Here is a 15,092-nt window from a genome sequence, read left to right as displayed (position 1 = left end):
TGCGCGCTTTCACCTTAGTTCCACAAAGAAGTTGAACTGATCGACCGAGAGCTAGCCGGTCTTTATGGTTGCGAAGAAAGTTCTTCTTTCACTATCACTCCGCTACCATCGCCCCGGTCCCATTCAGTACACACAGTACAAATGTTGTAAATTTTCTCAATTTGTCAAAGAATCAGAAGAAATAACGGCGTATTTTTTTATTTTTGCATAAAAATGCGAAGCAAAACTCCTCCAATAATCTTATATTCCAAAAATGTTCACTATGTACAATATTTTCGTATGTTGTTTCTTATATAATTGAACAATTTTCTTCATTTCTTATTTTTTTTCGAATAATTCATTATTAAAATAATGTTAAAGAGAGAAAGGAGAGAGAGAGAGAGAGAAAGAGAAAGAGAGGGAGAGAGAAAGAGAGAGATAGAGTGTGCGTAATTTTAATAAAGTAATCAAATGTATCAAATGACAATTTTACAAATTATTATTTGTATATTGTATATTATTGTTGTATATTAGAAAGTTTTATAATAATATCTCTTTTTATTTTTAATTAGATATTGTTCAAAGCAGTATATATATCTTTCAAAATAAAAAGTCAAATTTTTTAGCTCTAATTTAAACAATTTATAGTATATAATATTATAATTAAACAATTGATATTATGAAATTTCAATTATTATCTAATGCAAAATAATAGCTTTTTGAGTTAAATGTATTTCACTTTTATTAAAGATGTGTAATATAAATCATACTATCACTAACTAAGAAAAGTAAGTACGTGTCGTGAACTAAATACATATGATTATTTGCGCGACATCTTCTCTTGTATGTGATAAAGGTTATATAGAAAATAAACTGAAAGAAATCATTGAGAGAGGAGGTGAAAGGTCGAATCTTGGTATTATACTGTTAGAGAGCTTCGTCTCACTACAATATATCACATGCACATTGCTTTTACCATGCAATTCACTTATCCCCACTCATAGAATTTGAGACACGCTTTCGTGTGAAGTATACAGAAAATTTCTCTTTCGACGGCAAGAATGTTGTCGAAAGGGGAAATTTTGTTAAAAATTTTACATGCCTGCGCAGCGAAGATATTTTGGAATAATAAAAGCAAGTTATAATAAAACACATTTCACAAAATATAAATCCAGAGTTTTTCTAGTTTATTTCAGACAGTAAAAAATAATGAGAAAAGTATGTTAAAAATATTGAACATAAAAATATATAATATTATCACTGATTGTGAGAGATAAGTATTGGCATTTAAATATTATTTGGAGCACTTAAAAATCATGAAAATTACAGATAAAATTTGCATACTTTCTTTTTCTGTCTCTCTTTGTCTCTCTCTCTGAGTTTTTCCTTTTAATTGAGCATATTTATTGCACTTTAATTCGGCAAGAATCATCGGTAATGCGGTCCGCAGGTTTCACTAACCCACATTCACCATTGAAAGCAAAACATCTGAGACTACTGACCCAAATTTTGCGTATTACTTGTTTGTCTGAATATTTAAACACTGCTGTTTATTTAACGTGTTTTTATTAATTATTTTTATTAATTAATTATTCATTGCTCTTTTTATGTGTAGTATAATAAAGATTTAAAAAATTAAAATTATTAAATTAATTCATTAATCTTAACAATACATAAAATAAAATAAAAAATTCTACAGATGTTGTAATTTAATTCTATCACCGCTTTCTCATATTTCTTAGATTTTTTGAATTAATACAATTTATGTTAAATTTTACAATTAGTAGAGATTTATAGAGTGTATTAAATATTTACGATGTAACATTTTTATATATTGTAAAGCATCTAATTTTTTCATGCTATTATCTTCTTTTATTGTTTTCTAAATAAATAAAAATGAAATAATAATAATAACTACATTAATAAAATAATATATATATATATATATATATATATATATATAATAAAATAAAAAAATACAATAATAATAACTATCATGTGTGTGTGTGTGTGTATGTGTGTGTGTGTGTGTGTGTGTGTGTGTGTGTGTATGTGTGTGTGTGTGTGTGTGTGTGTCTCCTCTGCTTCTCTTTTTCTCCTTTCTATCTCTTTTTCTCTCTCTATATATACACATATACATGTACATACATTCATATTTATAAAAGATTAATATTGATATTAAAAAAAGAAAGAAAAGTTTTATTTCTATAACTTCAAAAATTAAATTTGCGTAATTTCTATTCAATAAGAAAAAAAAATATATATATATATTATATATACGCTCAAAATACAAAGACTCTTATGGACATAATAAAATTAATAATGTACTTCAAATCTGCATTTTGTGTGTATTATGTGTATGTTTCTTATTTTATTTATAATACATTTCATTTTTTATTGAAATTGTTTTTATTGAAATTGTTTAAAATTTATATTTATCTATTGAGCAATATGTTATTAATATTAGAATAAAATTTGATCAAGAATACATTTTTCATTCATATACATTTATTATTATTTGGTCATTAGGAAAGCTATCAAAAAAATTGTTATTACATATCAATATATATAAATGAATTATAAATAAAATCCTATTGTTGTAAAATATTTTAATTTCAATAAATAAAATTGTATAGAAACTATATAATACAAATAACAATTATAATATATAATTAAAGTAAAGAATGTGTATGTGTTTGTTTCAGAATAATAAGTAATTAGTGCAGATATATAAATAATAATATTTGCCCGCATAAATAATACAAAGCGGGTATCTTACGTCATAAAAACTTCACATATACTGGATAAAATACTATCAATAATATATATAAGCATAGTTTCATCTAATCAAAGCATACAATAAATATTCATAAATGTTCATCTATTAAATAAAAAATGTAATTATTTGATAAAATATTGCAACTATAATAAAAGCCCAATTGTACAAGCTGTTTATATCTAAAATAAATTGTTTCATTATTAAAATCATCGATAAATGTTGTTAATGAGAATGTTAATTTGACTTTTTCAGAAACCTGTAATTAGCATTTTGTAATAGGCAAAAATAAGTTAATAAATTTTAAGATCACATAATAATAAATTTTAGTAAAATGTTATTTAAATATCTAATTAGAAATATAATAATAATTATGCATTTGACACTATATTTATATTCAAAATTAAATAATACATCTTTATGTATATCCCTAAAAGAATATGCATTATTTATGCGTTATATTGTATGTCAATTCAGGAAAATTTGATAATATGACAATACAATTTAACAATTATTATTATTAATAGTGTTTGATTGATGCTCTGATGATGTGAGTCAAGTGCAGTTGTGAGTGAATATTATTAAGTTCATTTAGTTCATATATACTGAGCGAGATTTATTAGTAATATTTTAAAGTATTTTATTCATACTGTTAGAAGAAGTTACTTTATGTGAATCCAATCTTTTTATAAAAAACAGAAAAAACGTCAGCAACGTTAGAAAGTTTTGATTGATTAGCAAAAGATATCAAATATCGCAATGTAGTAATTAGAAATGTCTTACGATAGTTATGTAAATGATAGTGTTTTTTATAATTTTAATAGCGTTATTTTACAATTTATAATAACGTTAATGTTTGTTCTATTGACATTTTAATGATTTTTTAATAAAAAGATTTGAAAACATTTGATAAAAGATTTAAATTCTATATAAAAAAGCTAAATTTTTAGAACAAACTCTATGATTGTATATATGTAAATATGTCTGTATGGGTGTGTGTGCGTGCGTGTGTGCGCGCACGCGCGCGTGCGTGTGTATGTGTAAGCAATTTTTAATAAAATTCTTGAAATAAAATATAATCATTTTAATAAAATTTTAAATATATATATATATATATATATATATATATATATAAAATATATATATATTAAATACATTTATCTCTCTCTTTTTTTTTCTCTTTTTAAAATTATTTTGTAATACGATATAACTATTAAGAAATATTATCTTAAAATATTGTATGTTCAAATATTTAAAAATGTACATTAAAATTATAAACATAACTTTATTTTAAATAATAATAAATTTAATGAGTAAGTGATATTTAGTTTTTAATTTTTAGTACATGATTTTATAACTTAGTTTCTAACTTTTACTATTTATAAACAACTAAATACCTAAAAATAAAAGATGTCTAAATATTTGATGACTAAAAATTAGATATCATTTATTTGTTGTATTTGTTAACAGAGATTATATTGACAATATTGAAGAATTTTTAAATTATCATAAAAATACTTTATTTATTTTTTCAATTTGTAATTATAATGCATTTATAAATTGCATTTATTTATGCAATGTTGTTATTTATTAATTGAATTTATTTTAACTTTTTGTGCATAAACTATTAAGATTTTGTATAGATCTATAAAATTTGTTTGATCCAGGTTATTCTCTATTGTTTTACAAGTAAGCTTTCTTTTCATAAATTCACGTGTAAATTCATTCCTGAATTCTTCTTTTTGATCGTGTGGCAGTTTGTCCAAAAATGGGTAGATAGCTAATATCGAATCTGTCGAAATAATCGAGATTAGATTAAATTACTAGAATTGAATTAAATTAAGATTTAAATAAATAAGAAAAGCAACCTTATGTGATAATAATTACATAAAGCATAAAATCTAATTTTTATATTTTTTTAAAACATAACTTACATAAAAACTTACATAAAACAACTTACATAAAAAATTTTGCATATTTTGGGAGGAATATGTCACTTCTCGAAGACTGCAATGGCAAACATCAAATCCAATACTTTTAAGTAATTTCCTCAGTTTTTTATGAGGAGTGATTAAATCATTAAATGGCGGAACGTAATTTTTGACATCCTATGTAAGAATAATAATTAAGCGTCTATAATTACAAAATTGATGAAACATGAAAATAATAAGATTTACTTGTATGTATGGTGCAAAACGAATATCTTGAGCCAAAAATTTCATAATTTCATATGCATCATGAGACGCTACTATAAGCATAAGAATATTTCCACCAGGTCGAATCATCTGGAAAATATTCTCAAACGCTTGTCTGTTAAAAAAGAATAGATAAATATATATAATTTTCGAAGCTTTTATGTTATTGCGCGATTTTTAGTTTCAATTTTTAATAAGATTCTTAAAATAAGATATAACTATTTTAATAAGATATATTAAATTAATATATTAAACTCTTATTTCTTTCTCTTTAAATTTATGATATAATGTGATAGAATTGTTAAGAAATGAAAATAATTGTAGATCTTAAAATATTTAAAAATTTAAGTTTTTATAAGCAAAACTTTATTTTAAATAATTAAATATTAGGCTGGGGAGAAAGTAATTCGAGTCATGGATAAATGGCGGTACAGCCTGTAATAATAATTTTTGTTAATAACTTTTGTTTTGTTTTTTTTGAAGTTGTCTATCCTACATTAAAATTACTGCAAGACAAGTCTTTTTGTCTGTCATAATGTATGTTTATTTTGATTTAACAAGATGCTAAATAAAATCCATATTCGTCATTGTCTGCTTATATTTGTCAATTTCAAAGAAAATGCTGCCAAAGTTAAACGACTGATTTGTAAGCCATATGAAAAGAATGCTGTCTCTATGAAGAATGGTTTAAACACTTCAAAAGTGAAAATTTTTGAAGACAAACTGCGTCTTGGGTAGTCAATGGAGGTGGAAATAGGAGATATGGAGGCGTTAAAAGAAGATTCAGTAGAATCGACATCAAACAATTATCGCTGAGATCTACAATCAGTTTAAATCGACATTGCTAGAAATAGTCATTATACGCCTCAAACCGATTTAAGACCATCTTTCTAAAAAACAATGCTCGATCTCATACCATTGCAATTATCGTGAACATCTTATTCGACTTCGATTAGGAAGTCCTCCTGCCTATTCTTCAGATAGGGCACTTTTAAATTATTACCTATTTTGATGTAGTACGATTTGAAAGCAACGCTTTCAAAATAGAGCCAAAATCGAGAAATTGAAGAATTCTTTTCAATAAAGGAGATCTTTTATCGTTACAGAATTCAACTTCTGTCTGAAAAATGACAGAAAACAGTAGAATCATACGGCAATTATTTTAATAGAAAAAAATGTTGCGATCATTTCATTTTAATATATATTTTTCAGAAAAAAATCTAAATTACTTTCTCCACAGCCTAATATAATTAACAAGTGATATTTAGTTTCTAATTTTTATTACACAATATTTATAACTCTGATAGTTAGGTTTTAATTTCTATTATTTAAAAATATTACGTATTAAAAACTAAAATTAAGTATCACGTAATCATTGCATTTATCAAAGACAATCTTGATGAACATCGAAAAATTTTTTAAACATCATCAAAAGTATTTTGTTCATTATATATTTAGCTTATTATAAATTGAAATAAAATTATTATATGAATTACAGATTTTCAATTTATAATTACAATATTACATTTTTATCAGAGGTATTGATTTTGAACATATAGTTTTTACAATTATATGTTATATCTATAATAATGTTTTCTTCCGATTTTATAAAATTTTTTGCACGCTATATAATTTGCAACAGAATTCAAGATAGAATTCTATTTATTGTATATATGTAACACATAAAATACAAGTAATATATATTTAATATGATTATTCTTTTTATTTAATAAGATTAGAATTTTATCTTTAATTTTGTCATGACTATAGTTATGATTATAATCATGACCATAGTCTAAATGAGATAATTTATTAAAATGACTTTTTTTAATAATTTAATAAAATGACTTTTAATTTGCTAAACATTTAAATATAATTAATTAGTTGATTCATTCACATTTACATTATGTGAAATGATAATTGAAGATTTATCAACAATTTTTACAATTTCGATGTTGATCCGATCAGAATTTCAATGTTTTTTCAAGATTTGGTTTTCGATGTTAACTAGTTCGATATTAATTATATGTTTCTGATTGCCTAAGAATCAAAGAATCGCAATTATGTAAGACACTGTGATGGCGACTTGTTAGACCATATTTATTTAAAAATTTTAACTTACCTAATATCATAACACCAATGTAAAGTGTGAAATGAAAATATATGATCAAATTCAGAAATATATTTTTCAGGCAAATTTTTAGTTTGGATATCTAACACTTCGAATTTGAGCTGTTTCTCATTAGAATATGTTTTTTTTGCAAATTTGATCATATTTTCCGAAATATCGGTACCTACAGAAAATATACAATTATTGAATTAAATAATAACTTATGTAATAAATGTATATGTATTGTTATAAACATTATTTTATGCGTATGTTTTCTTACCTATTATTACTGCATTTGAATTTAAGGCTGGTAAAAGGATATTTTTTGTTATATCTCCAGGTCCACAACCAATATCCATACATTTACCAGACATTTGTGCTATATCTTCCTCAAATTCGTCGATTAAATTCAATACATGCTGTTTTTGCACATCGTTACAAGAAGCATATTCTTTCGCATTCATTATTTTTACAATTTGAATAAATCTTTATTTTTTGTGTAGTTCGAGACTATTTCAAAAGACAATCTTATATACTCTGTTATATGATAGGGATACAGAAGCATGTAAAAGTTGCCTCTGCACGTATCAAGTCGAGATTGGTATCATGGATTGGCATCTATGTGTCTAAAAAATCCTGTAAATATCAACCTTAAAATTGCATTTTTATAGGAATTATGGAGAGGGAAAGCAAAATCAAAAAAGTTATTTTTCTCGAAAACCGCTGAACTAATTTTGATGAAAAAAATATATGTTATAAATATTAACAAGACTATTTTGAGAATAAATTAAAAAAAAATTCTGACAAAAATACAAGTAAAAACAATTTTTGAATATTTTAAAATTTCTTTGGTTTTCAAGGTTACGTTTTAGAGATACACCTTAAATTTTTTTTTTAAAGAAAACCTTAAAATGTCTGCTTTAACATCTATTTTTTCCAAATTTTTCATAGAGGTCTTTCATGGTGAAAAATGATGAAAATCATGCATGCATCACGCTTTCACAGCACATTCTCGCTGCAGCCACGTATATCTATTTCGACTGACCGGTTGACATTATACGAGTATTAAACTAATTTTAGTCTGTCATCATATGTCATCTTTGGCACCTCCCGAATCCGCTATTCATTTATTTTCAACTTTCTAAAGCTTATGACAGATAGCACAGGCTTGCGAGGTATCTGTTTTTAAGATGCAATAGTGATTTCCGATGTAATTTTGTGAGCTGAATTCGAATCTGGCCGCCGAATTTGCGTAGCACGTCACGTTTTTTAGTAATTTGTAATTGAATGGCTCAAAAATCGCTATTTTGACCAATTTCATGAATTTATTGCGAGGAAACCAAATTTTTTGAAATATTTCTGCCAATGACATCGTATAATACTCATTTTCGCATTTCAAATCCACTTTCGATTAATCCGCTGCACGATTTTTTTTCGCTGAGATATATAAGTATGAAGTACGTTGTAAGAAAATTTACGTTAAAGAAAATTTATATAGACATCAATATGGTAGATCCATAATCCTGAAATTTGGAAAGACTGACATATGTCAGGTTCGGTTGGCCAAAAAAATATTGTAAAGAAATGTCTAATACAGTTGTTACACATTTTGATAATTTTTTCTAAATTTTATGCCTTTTTATTATAATTCTATTCGCCATATTGGATGCGCCATTTTTAATTTCAAAAGGTGACAGAAAGTATTTAAAAATGTATATTTTACCCTAATTTTAATTTGTAGTGAAATAAAAAAGAGGCACAGTTGATTTAGAATGGCTTATTAAATCCTTATGCATGGCCATCTTATAATCTTGTATATCTGAGCAAAAAAAAATCGTGCGGCGAGGGGAGGGGGGTAATCAAAAGTGGATTCGAAAGATCCCAATCCATGATGCCAATATCGACTTGTGCGGAAGCAACTTTTACATGCTTATCCCTAGGCTTTTTATCAATGACGAAAAAAATTGAATGAGTTTGCATTTTTAATTTATTTTTTATTCTATTTGTTTACTATTAGTAATAGTTAGGTAATAGTAATAAAATAATATTTTTAGTCTATTCAAAGTAATATTTTCATAGTTTTATATGCTCAATTACAACAAAATTTAACTTACAAAAATATTTATATAATCATATTTTTAAAATATCAATAATTATGAGAGAGAAAATATGAAAACTACAATAACAAATAATTAATTTTAATTATTATAAAATTTCTTTGAAATTAATTGTGAACTAGTAAAAAGCAAATTATAATAAAAAAATTACAAAAACAAGACAGGTAACCACGGCATTGATGTACGATCTTGGAAAAGCAAATCTTGGAAAAGTAAATTAAATCATCAAAGTCATAATAGTAATGTTCAATAGAAAATTATAATACAAATCGTATATAAATTACACAAAAATAAGTGCAAACGTTTCGATCTCATCCAGATTCTTCTCAATGCTGTTTTTAGAAATAATAATATTAAAAGAAATAGAGTCGCTCGCAGAAATGATAATATAAAAAGAAATAGAGTCGCAACATAAGGTCAATATCAAATTCGTCAAAAAATTGTCCATGTACATAATATTAAAGTTGGTATTATTATAAATTCCGTTTGCAAACGGAATTTATAATAATAAAAAATATAAGACTCGAAGTATAAAAATTAAAAAAAATTCAGTGATAATAGCAATACAAGTCAAGTGTCGATCCTATGAATAATTAATTAAACAAAAAAAAGCATGGAATATATTACAAAGAAAGAATGGCGAACGTTTCGACGGAATTTACAATCTCATGAGAGACAAAATGCTCAAATAAAACATAGAAATATACATATATGTATGAGGTGATGCCTACGAGTCCGCATGTTATTCACTTATCATACACAGCAAAGATTGCAGCTGTGTGGAAAAAAGGATTGCACAAAAAAGAGAATATGCATGGATAAGGCCGGCAGAGATACCGCAAAAACATCTACATTCTGACCAAGCCGAAACAATCCTTATTTTGCAATCCTTAAATTGATAATGCAGACAAGCCGGGATCTAAAAAATAAATTAAAGCAGGCAAAGCAACACGCATTCTCGCACACAAATCAAGCAAAAAAACATATATATAAAAATTGCAGTCATAAAAATGCTTAAAAATTAAAAGTATATGAAAATTGATATACCGCAATACGTACGAGCAATAAATTATGTAGAAAGATGAAATAACAGCAAGCAATGAAATAATTTCAAAAAAGATCGAGAGCAGTAGGCAACCGATGTATCGCAGATGAAACGGCGCGAAATACTGAGCCAAGCGAAGACGAGACATTGCCCGTGCCCATAGCATGGAAGGGGAAGGGGAGAAAGAAATTCAAGAACAGAGCAAACCTGTGGATCTGCACTGAGAAAAAAATCTGATTGTATCAATTAGAATTCTGCCAGATTCAACCTATTTCTGTGTAATTTATATACGATTTGTATTATAATTTTCTATTAAACATTACTATTAAGACTTTGATGATTTAATTTAGTTTTCCAAGATTTGCATAGTACATCAATGTCGTGGTTATCTGCCTTGTTTTTGTAATTTTTCCTAGATACTTATCTTGCAAGCCACTTTAATTTAATTATTTTTTTTCTTCAAATTATAATATTTATAACAAATAAAATTATATTATTAGAGCATAAAGAATAAATAAGTTATTAAAATATTATTAAAAGGTAAATATATAAATATATTTATTATTACGAATGATTAAGTAATATCTAGTTTTTAGTTTTTATATAACATGTAATATTTATAAATAATCAAAACATATACGAAAAAAGCTATAAGGACCAAACAAAAACGCTATAATTAGAGCAAATGATCGTAAATATATAATTAAGGTAATGTCTATTAAAGCATATTTCGGTTTATTTCAGACTCTCTAATTGAATAATACACTAAAACATGATAACAGTTAAATAGAATAATATACCATCTCTAACAAAAATAAACATAAAGCTTAAAACGATTATTTATACACGTTGTTAAGAAATAAAATAAGATCGAGAAAGTTAAATAGAGATAAGTTTTCGTCGTAATAAGTCAAAAGGTTAAATACAATGACAATAAGTATGCGCATTTCTTACAAACGAACATTAAGAAATATTCCATAGCCGCACATAAACGCACTGTACGAAACAATCATTACATATAATGCAATGGGTAATCTTTACGAATAATCGCTCACCTTCTATGACTGACAAAAATTATTCTTTAATTCTAAAAACTTTTTCTTTGATTCGAAAAATTCTTTGATCAAGTGACATATGATAATTGGCACACAATTGGTATATGGAGAGTGAAGCTGCGCAATTTTCTCTTGCACGAGCTGTTTGGAGCTTGATCAAAGAATTTTTTGAACCGAAGAAAAAGTTTTTAGAACTAAAGAATAATTTTTGTTAGTTATAGGAGATGAGCATTTCGCAAAGATTACAATGCATTATAATAAATGTTTCATACATTACGACTGTTGAAAATTTCTCAACGTTTGTTTGCAAAAAATGCGCAGACTTATCGTTCATTATATTTGACTTTTCCATTTATCACTTATCTCTATTTAATCTTTTCAAACTTATTTTATTTTTTAACAACAGTGTGTACAGACAATTGTTTTATATTTGTTTTTGTTACACATAATCTACAATGAGTCATTAGGCTCAAGTAAATTGACCAATTACAATAGATTATTTTTGAAATATCGATTGTACATACTATACGACTGATTGTCTATACATACTGTTGTTAAAAAATAAAATAAGATTGAAAATTAGATAAAGATTTTAGACTAGGCATTAGAAATGGTAGGACATTCTATTCGGAAATAAACCGAAACATATATGCTTTAATAGACATTGTCTTAATTATATAATAGTAATTATATATTTACGAACATTTGCTCTAATTATTGCGTTTTTGTTTGGTCCTTATTTTTTTCGTATATCTTTTGATTATTTATAAATATTACATGTTATATAAAAACTAAAAACTGGATATTACTTAATCATTATATTTATTAATAAAGAAAATATATTGACAACATTGAACGATTTTTTACTATGATAAAAGATATCTTATGCATTGCATATCTAACTCATTATAAATTGAAACAAGATTACAGTTTTTATTAGTTTCAATTTTTCAATTTATAATTATAATATTGCATTTATTTATGCAATGTTATACAATTTTTCGTGCATAAACTATTAAGATTTTGTATAGATCTATAAAATTTGTTTGTTCCTGATTATTCTGTATTGTTTTACAAGTAAGCTTTCTTTTCATAAATTCACGTGTAAATTCATTCCTGAATTCTTCTTTTTGATCGTGTGGCAGTTTGTCCAAAAATGGGTAGATAGCTAATATCGAATCTGTCGAAATAATCGAGATTAGATTAAATTACTAGAATTGAATTAAATTAAGATTTAAATAAATAAGAAAAGCAACCTTATGTGATAATAATTACATAAAGCATAAAATCTAATTTTTATATTTTTTTAAAACATAACTTACATAAAAACTTACATAAAACAACTTACATAAAAAATTTTGCATATTTTGGGAGGAATATGTCACTTCTCGAAGACTGCAATGGCAAACATCAAATCCAATACTTTTAAGTAATTTCCTCAGTTTTTTATGAGGAGTGATTAAATCATTAAATGGCGGAACGTAATTTTTGACATCCTATGTAAGAATAATAATTAAGCGTCTATAATTACAAAATTGATGAAACATGAAAATAATAAGATTTACTTGTATGTATGGTGCAAAACGAATATCTTGAGCCAAAAATTTCATAATTTCATATGCATCATGAGACGCTACTATAAGCATAAGAATATTTCCACCAGGTCGAATCATCTGGAAAATATTCTCAAACGCTTGTCTGTTAAAAAAGAATAGATAAATATATATAATTTTCGAAGCTTTTATGTTATTGCGCGATTTTTAGTTTCAATTTTTAATAAGATTCTTAAAATAAGATATAACTATTTTAATAAGATATATTAAATTAATATATTAAACTCTTATTTCTTTCTCTTTAAATTTATGATATAATGTGATAGAATTGTTAAGAAATGAAAATAATTGTAGATCTTAAAATATTTAAAAATTTAAGTTTTTATAAGCAAAACTTTATTTTAAATAATTAAATATTAGGCTGGGGAGAAAGTAATTCGAGTCATGGATAAATGGCGGTACAGCCTGTAATAATAATTTTTGTTAATAACTTTTGTTTTGTTTTTTTTGAAGTTGTCTATCCTACATTAAAATTACTGCAAGACAAGTCTTTTTGTCTGTCATAATGTATGTTTATTTTGATTTAACAAGATGCTAAATAAAATCCATATTCGTCATTGTCTGCTTATATTTGTCAATTTCAAAGAAAATGCTGCCAAAGTTAAACGACTGATTTGTAAGCCATATGAAAAGAATGCTGTCTCTATGAAGAATGGTTTAAACACTTCAAAAGTGAAAATTTTTGAAGACAAACTGCGTCTTGGGTAGTCAATGGAGGTGGAAATAGGAGATATGGAGGCGTTAAAAGAAGATTCAGTAGAATCGACATCAAACAATTATCGCTGAGATCTACAATCAGTTTAAATCGACATTGCTAGAAATAGTCATTATACGCCTCAAACCGATTTAAGACCATCTTTCTAAAAAACAATGCTCGATCTCATACCATTGCAATTATCGTGAACATCTTATTCGACTTCGATTAGGAAGTCCTCCTGCCTATTCTTCAGATAGGGCACTTTTAAATTATTACCTATTTTGATGTAGTACGATTTGAAAGCAACGCTTTCAAAATAGAGCCAAAATCGAGAAATTGAAGAATTCTTTTCAATAAAGGAGATCTTTTATCGTTACAGAATTCAACTTCTGTCTGAAAAATGACAGAAAACAGTAGAATCATACGGCAATTATTTTAATAGAAAAAAATGTTGCGATCATTTCATTTTAATATATATTTTTCAGAAAAAATCTAAATTACTTTCTCCACAGCCTAATATAATTAACAAGTGATATTTAGTTTCTAATTTTTATTACACAATATTTATAACTCTGATAGTTAGGTTTTAATTTCTATTATTTAAAAATATTACGTATTAAAAACTAAAATTAAGTATCACGTAATCATTGCATTTATCAAAGACAATCTTGATGAACATCGAAAAATTTTTTAAACATCATCAAAAGTATTTTGTTCATTATATATTTAGCTTATTATAAATTGAAATAAAATTATTATATGAATTACAGATTTTCAATTTATAATTACAATATTACATTTTTATCAGAGGTATTGATTTTGAACATATAGTTTTTACAATTATATGTTATATCTATAATAATGTTTTCTTCCGATTTTATAAAATTTTTTGCACGCTATATAATTTGCAACAGAATTCAAGATAGAATTCTATTTATTGTATATATGTAACACATAAAATACAAGTAATATATATTTAATATGATTATTCTTTTTATTTAATAAGATTAGAATTTTATCTTTAATTTTGTCATGACTATAGTTATGATTATAATCATGACCATAGTCTAAATGAGATAATTTATTAAAATGACTTTTTTTAATAATTTAATAAAATGACTTTTAATTTGCTAAACATTTAAATATAATTAATTAGTTGATTCATTCACATTTACATTATGTGAAATGATAATTGAAGATTTATCAACAATTTTTACAATTTCGATGTTGATCCGATCAGAATTCAATGTTTTTTCAAGATTTGGTTTCGATGTTAACTAGTTCGATATTAATTATATGTTTCTGATTGCCTAAGAATCAAAGAATCGCAATTATGTAAGACACTGTGATGGCGACTTGTTAGACCATATTTATTTAAAAATTTAACTTACCTAATATCATAACACCAATGTAAAGTGTGAAAATGAAAATATATGATCAAATTCAGAAATATATTTTTCAGGCAAATTTTTAGTTTGGATATCTAACACTTCGAATTTGAGCTG

The 15,092-nt window shown here is 25.2% G+C and overlaps 1 protein-coding gene and 1 pseudogene across 1 annotated transcript; both read right to left on the bottom strand.

The window, feature by feature from the left end:
- Window positions 1–4,130: 4,130 nt before the first annotated feature.
- Window positions 4,131–10,507, bottom strand: LOC105251599 (juvenile hormone acid O-methyltransferase-like). Its single transcript, XM_025412474.1, has 7 exons — window positions 10,237–10,507; window positions 7,341–7,696; window positions 7,073–7,244; window positions 4,933–5,065; window positions 4,716–4,863; window positions 4,349–4,547; window positions 4,131–4,152 (listed from the first exon to the last, which is right to left on the bottom strand). The coding sequence occupies exons 2-7, from the start codon at window positions 7,522–7,524 to the stop codon at window positions 4,131–4,133; spliced, it is 858 nt and encodes a 285-aa protein (XP_025268259.1). The 5' UTR covers window positions 7,525–7,696; window positions 10,237–10,507.
- A 1,759-nt stretch (window positions 10,508–12,266) lies between these two features.
- LOC112639214 lies at window positions 12,267–15,089 on the bottom strand (annotated as a pseudogene).
- Window positions 15,090–15,092: the final 3 nt, after the last annotated feature.

This window comes from Camponotus floridanus, unplaced genomic scaffold (genome assembly GCF_003227725.1).
Source record: "Camponotus floridanus strain SB8 unplaced genomic scaffold, Cflo_v7.5 scaffold51, whole genome shotgun sequence".
Taxonomy (NCBI): domain Eukaryota; kingdom Metazoa; phylum Arthropoda; class Insecta; order Hymenoptera; family Formicidae; genus Camponotus; species Camponotus floridanus.
The sequence above is the reverse complement of the archived record's forward strand: the minus strand, read 5'-3'. Positions and strand labels throughout refer to the sequence as shown.

Excerpts from the sequence above, each read along its gene's own strand:
- LOC105251599 (XM_025412474.1), bottom strand. The coding sequence starts at position 7,524 with ATGAATGCGAAAGAATATGCTTCTTGTAACGATGTGCAAAAACAGCAT. Across the intron at positions 5,066-7,072 it reads CATTGGTGTTATGATATTAG|ACAAGCGTTTGAGAATATTT; the intron begins GTAAGTTAAAAT and ends CTTTTTTAACAG. Across the intron at positions 4,153-4,348 it reads AAAGTTAAAATAAATTCAAT|GTATTTAGTTGTTTATAAAT; the intron begins TAATAAATAACA and ends TTTTATTTTTAG.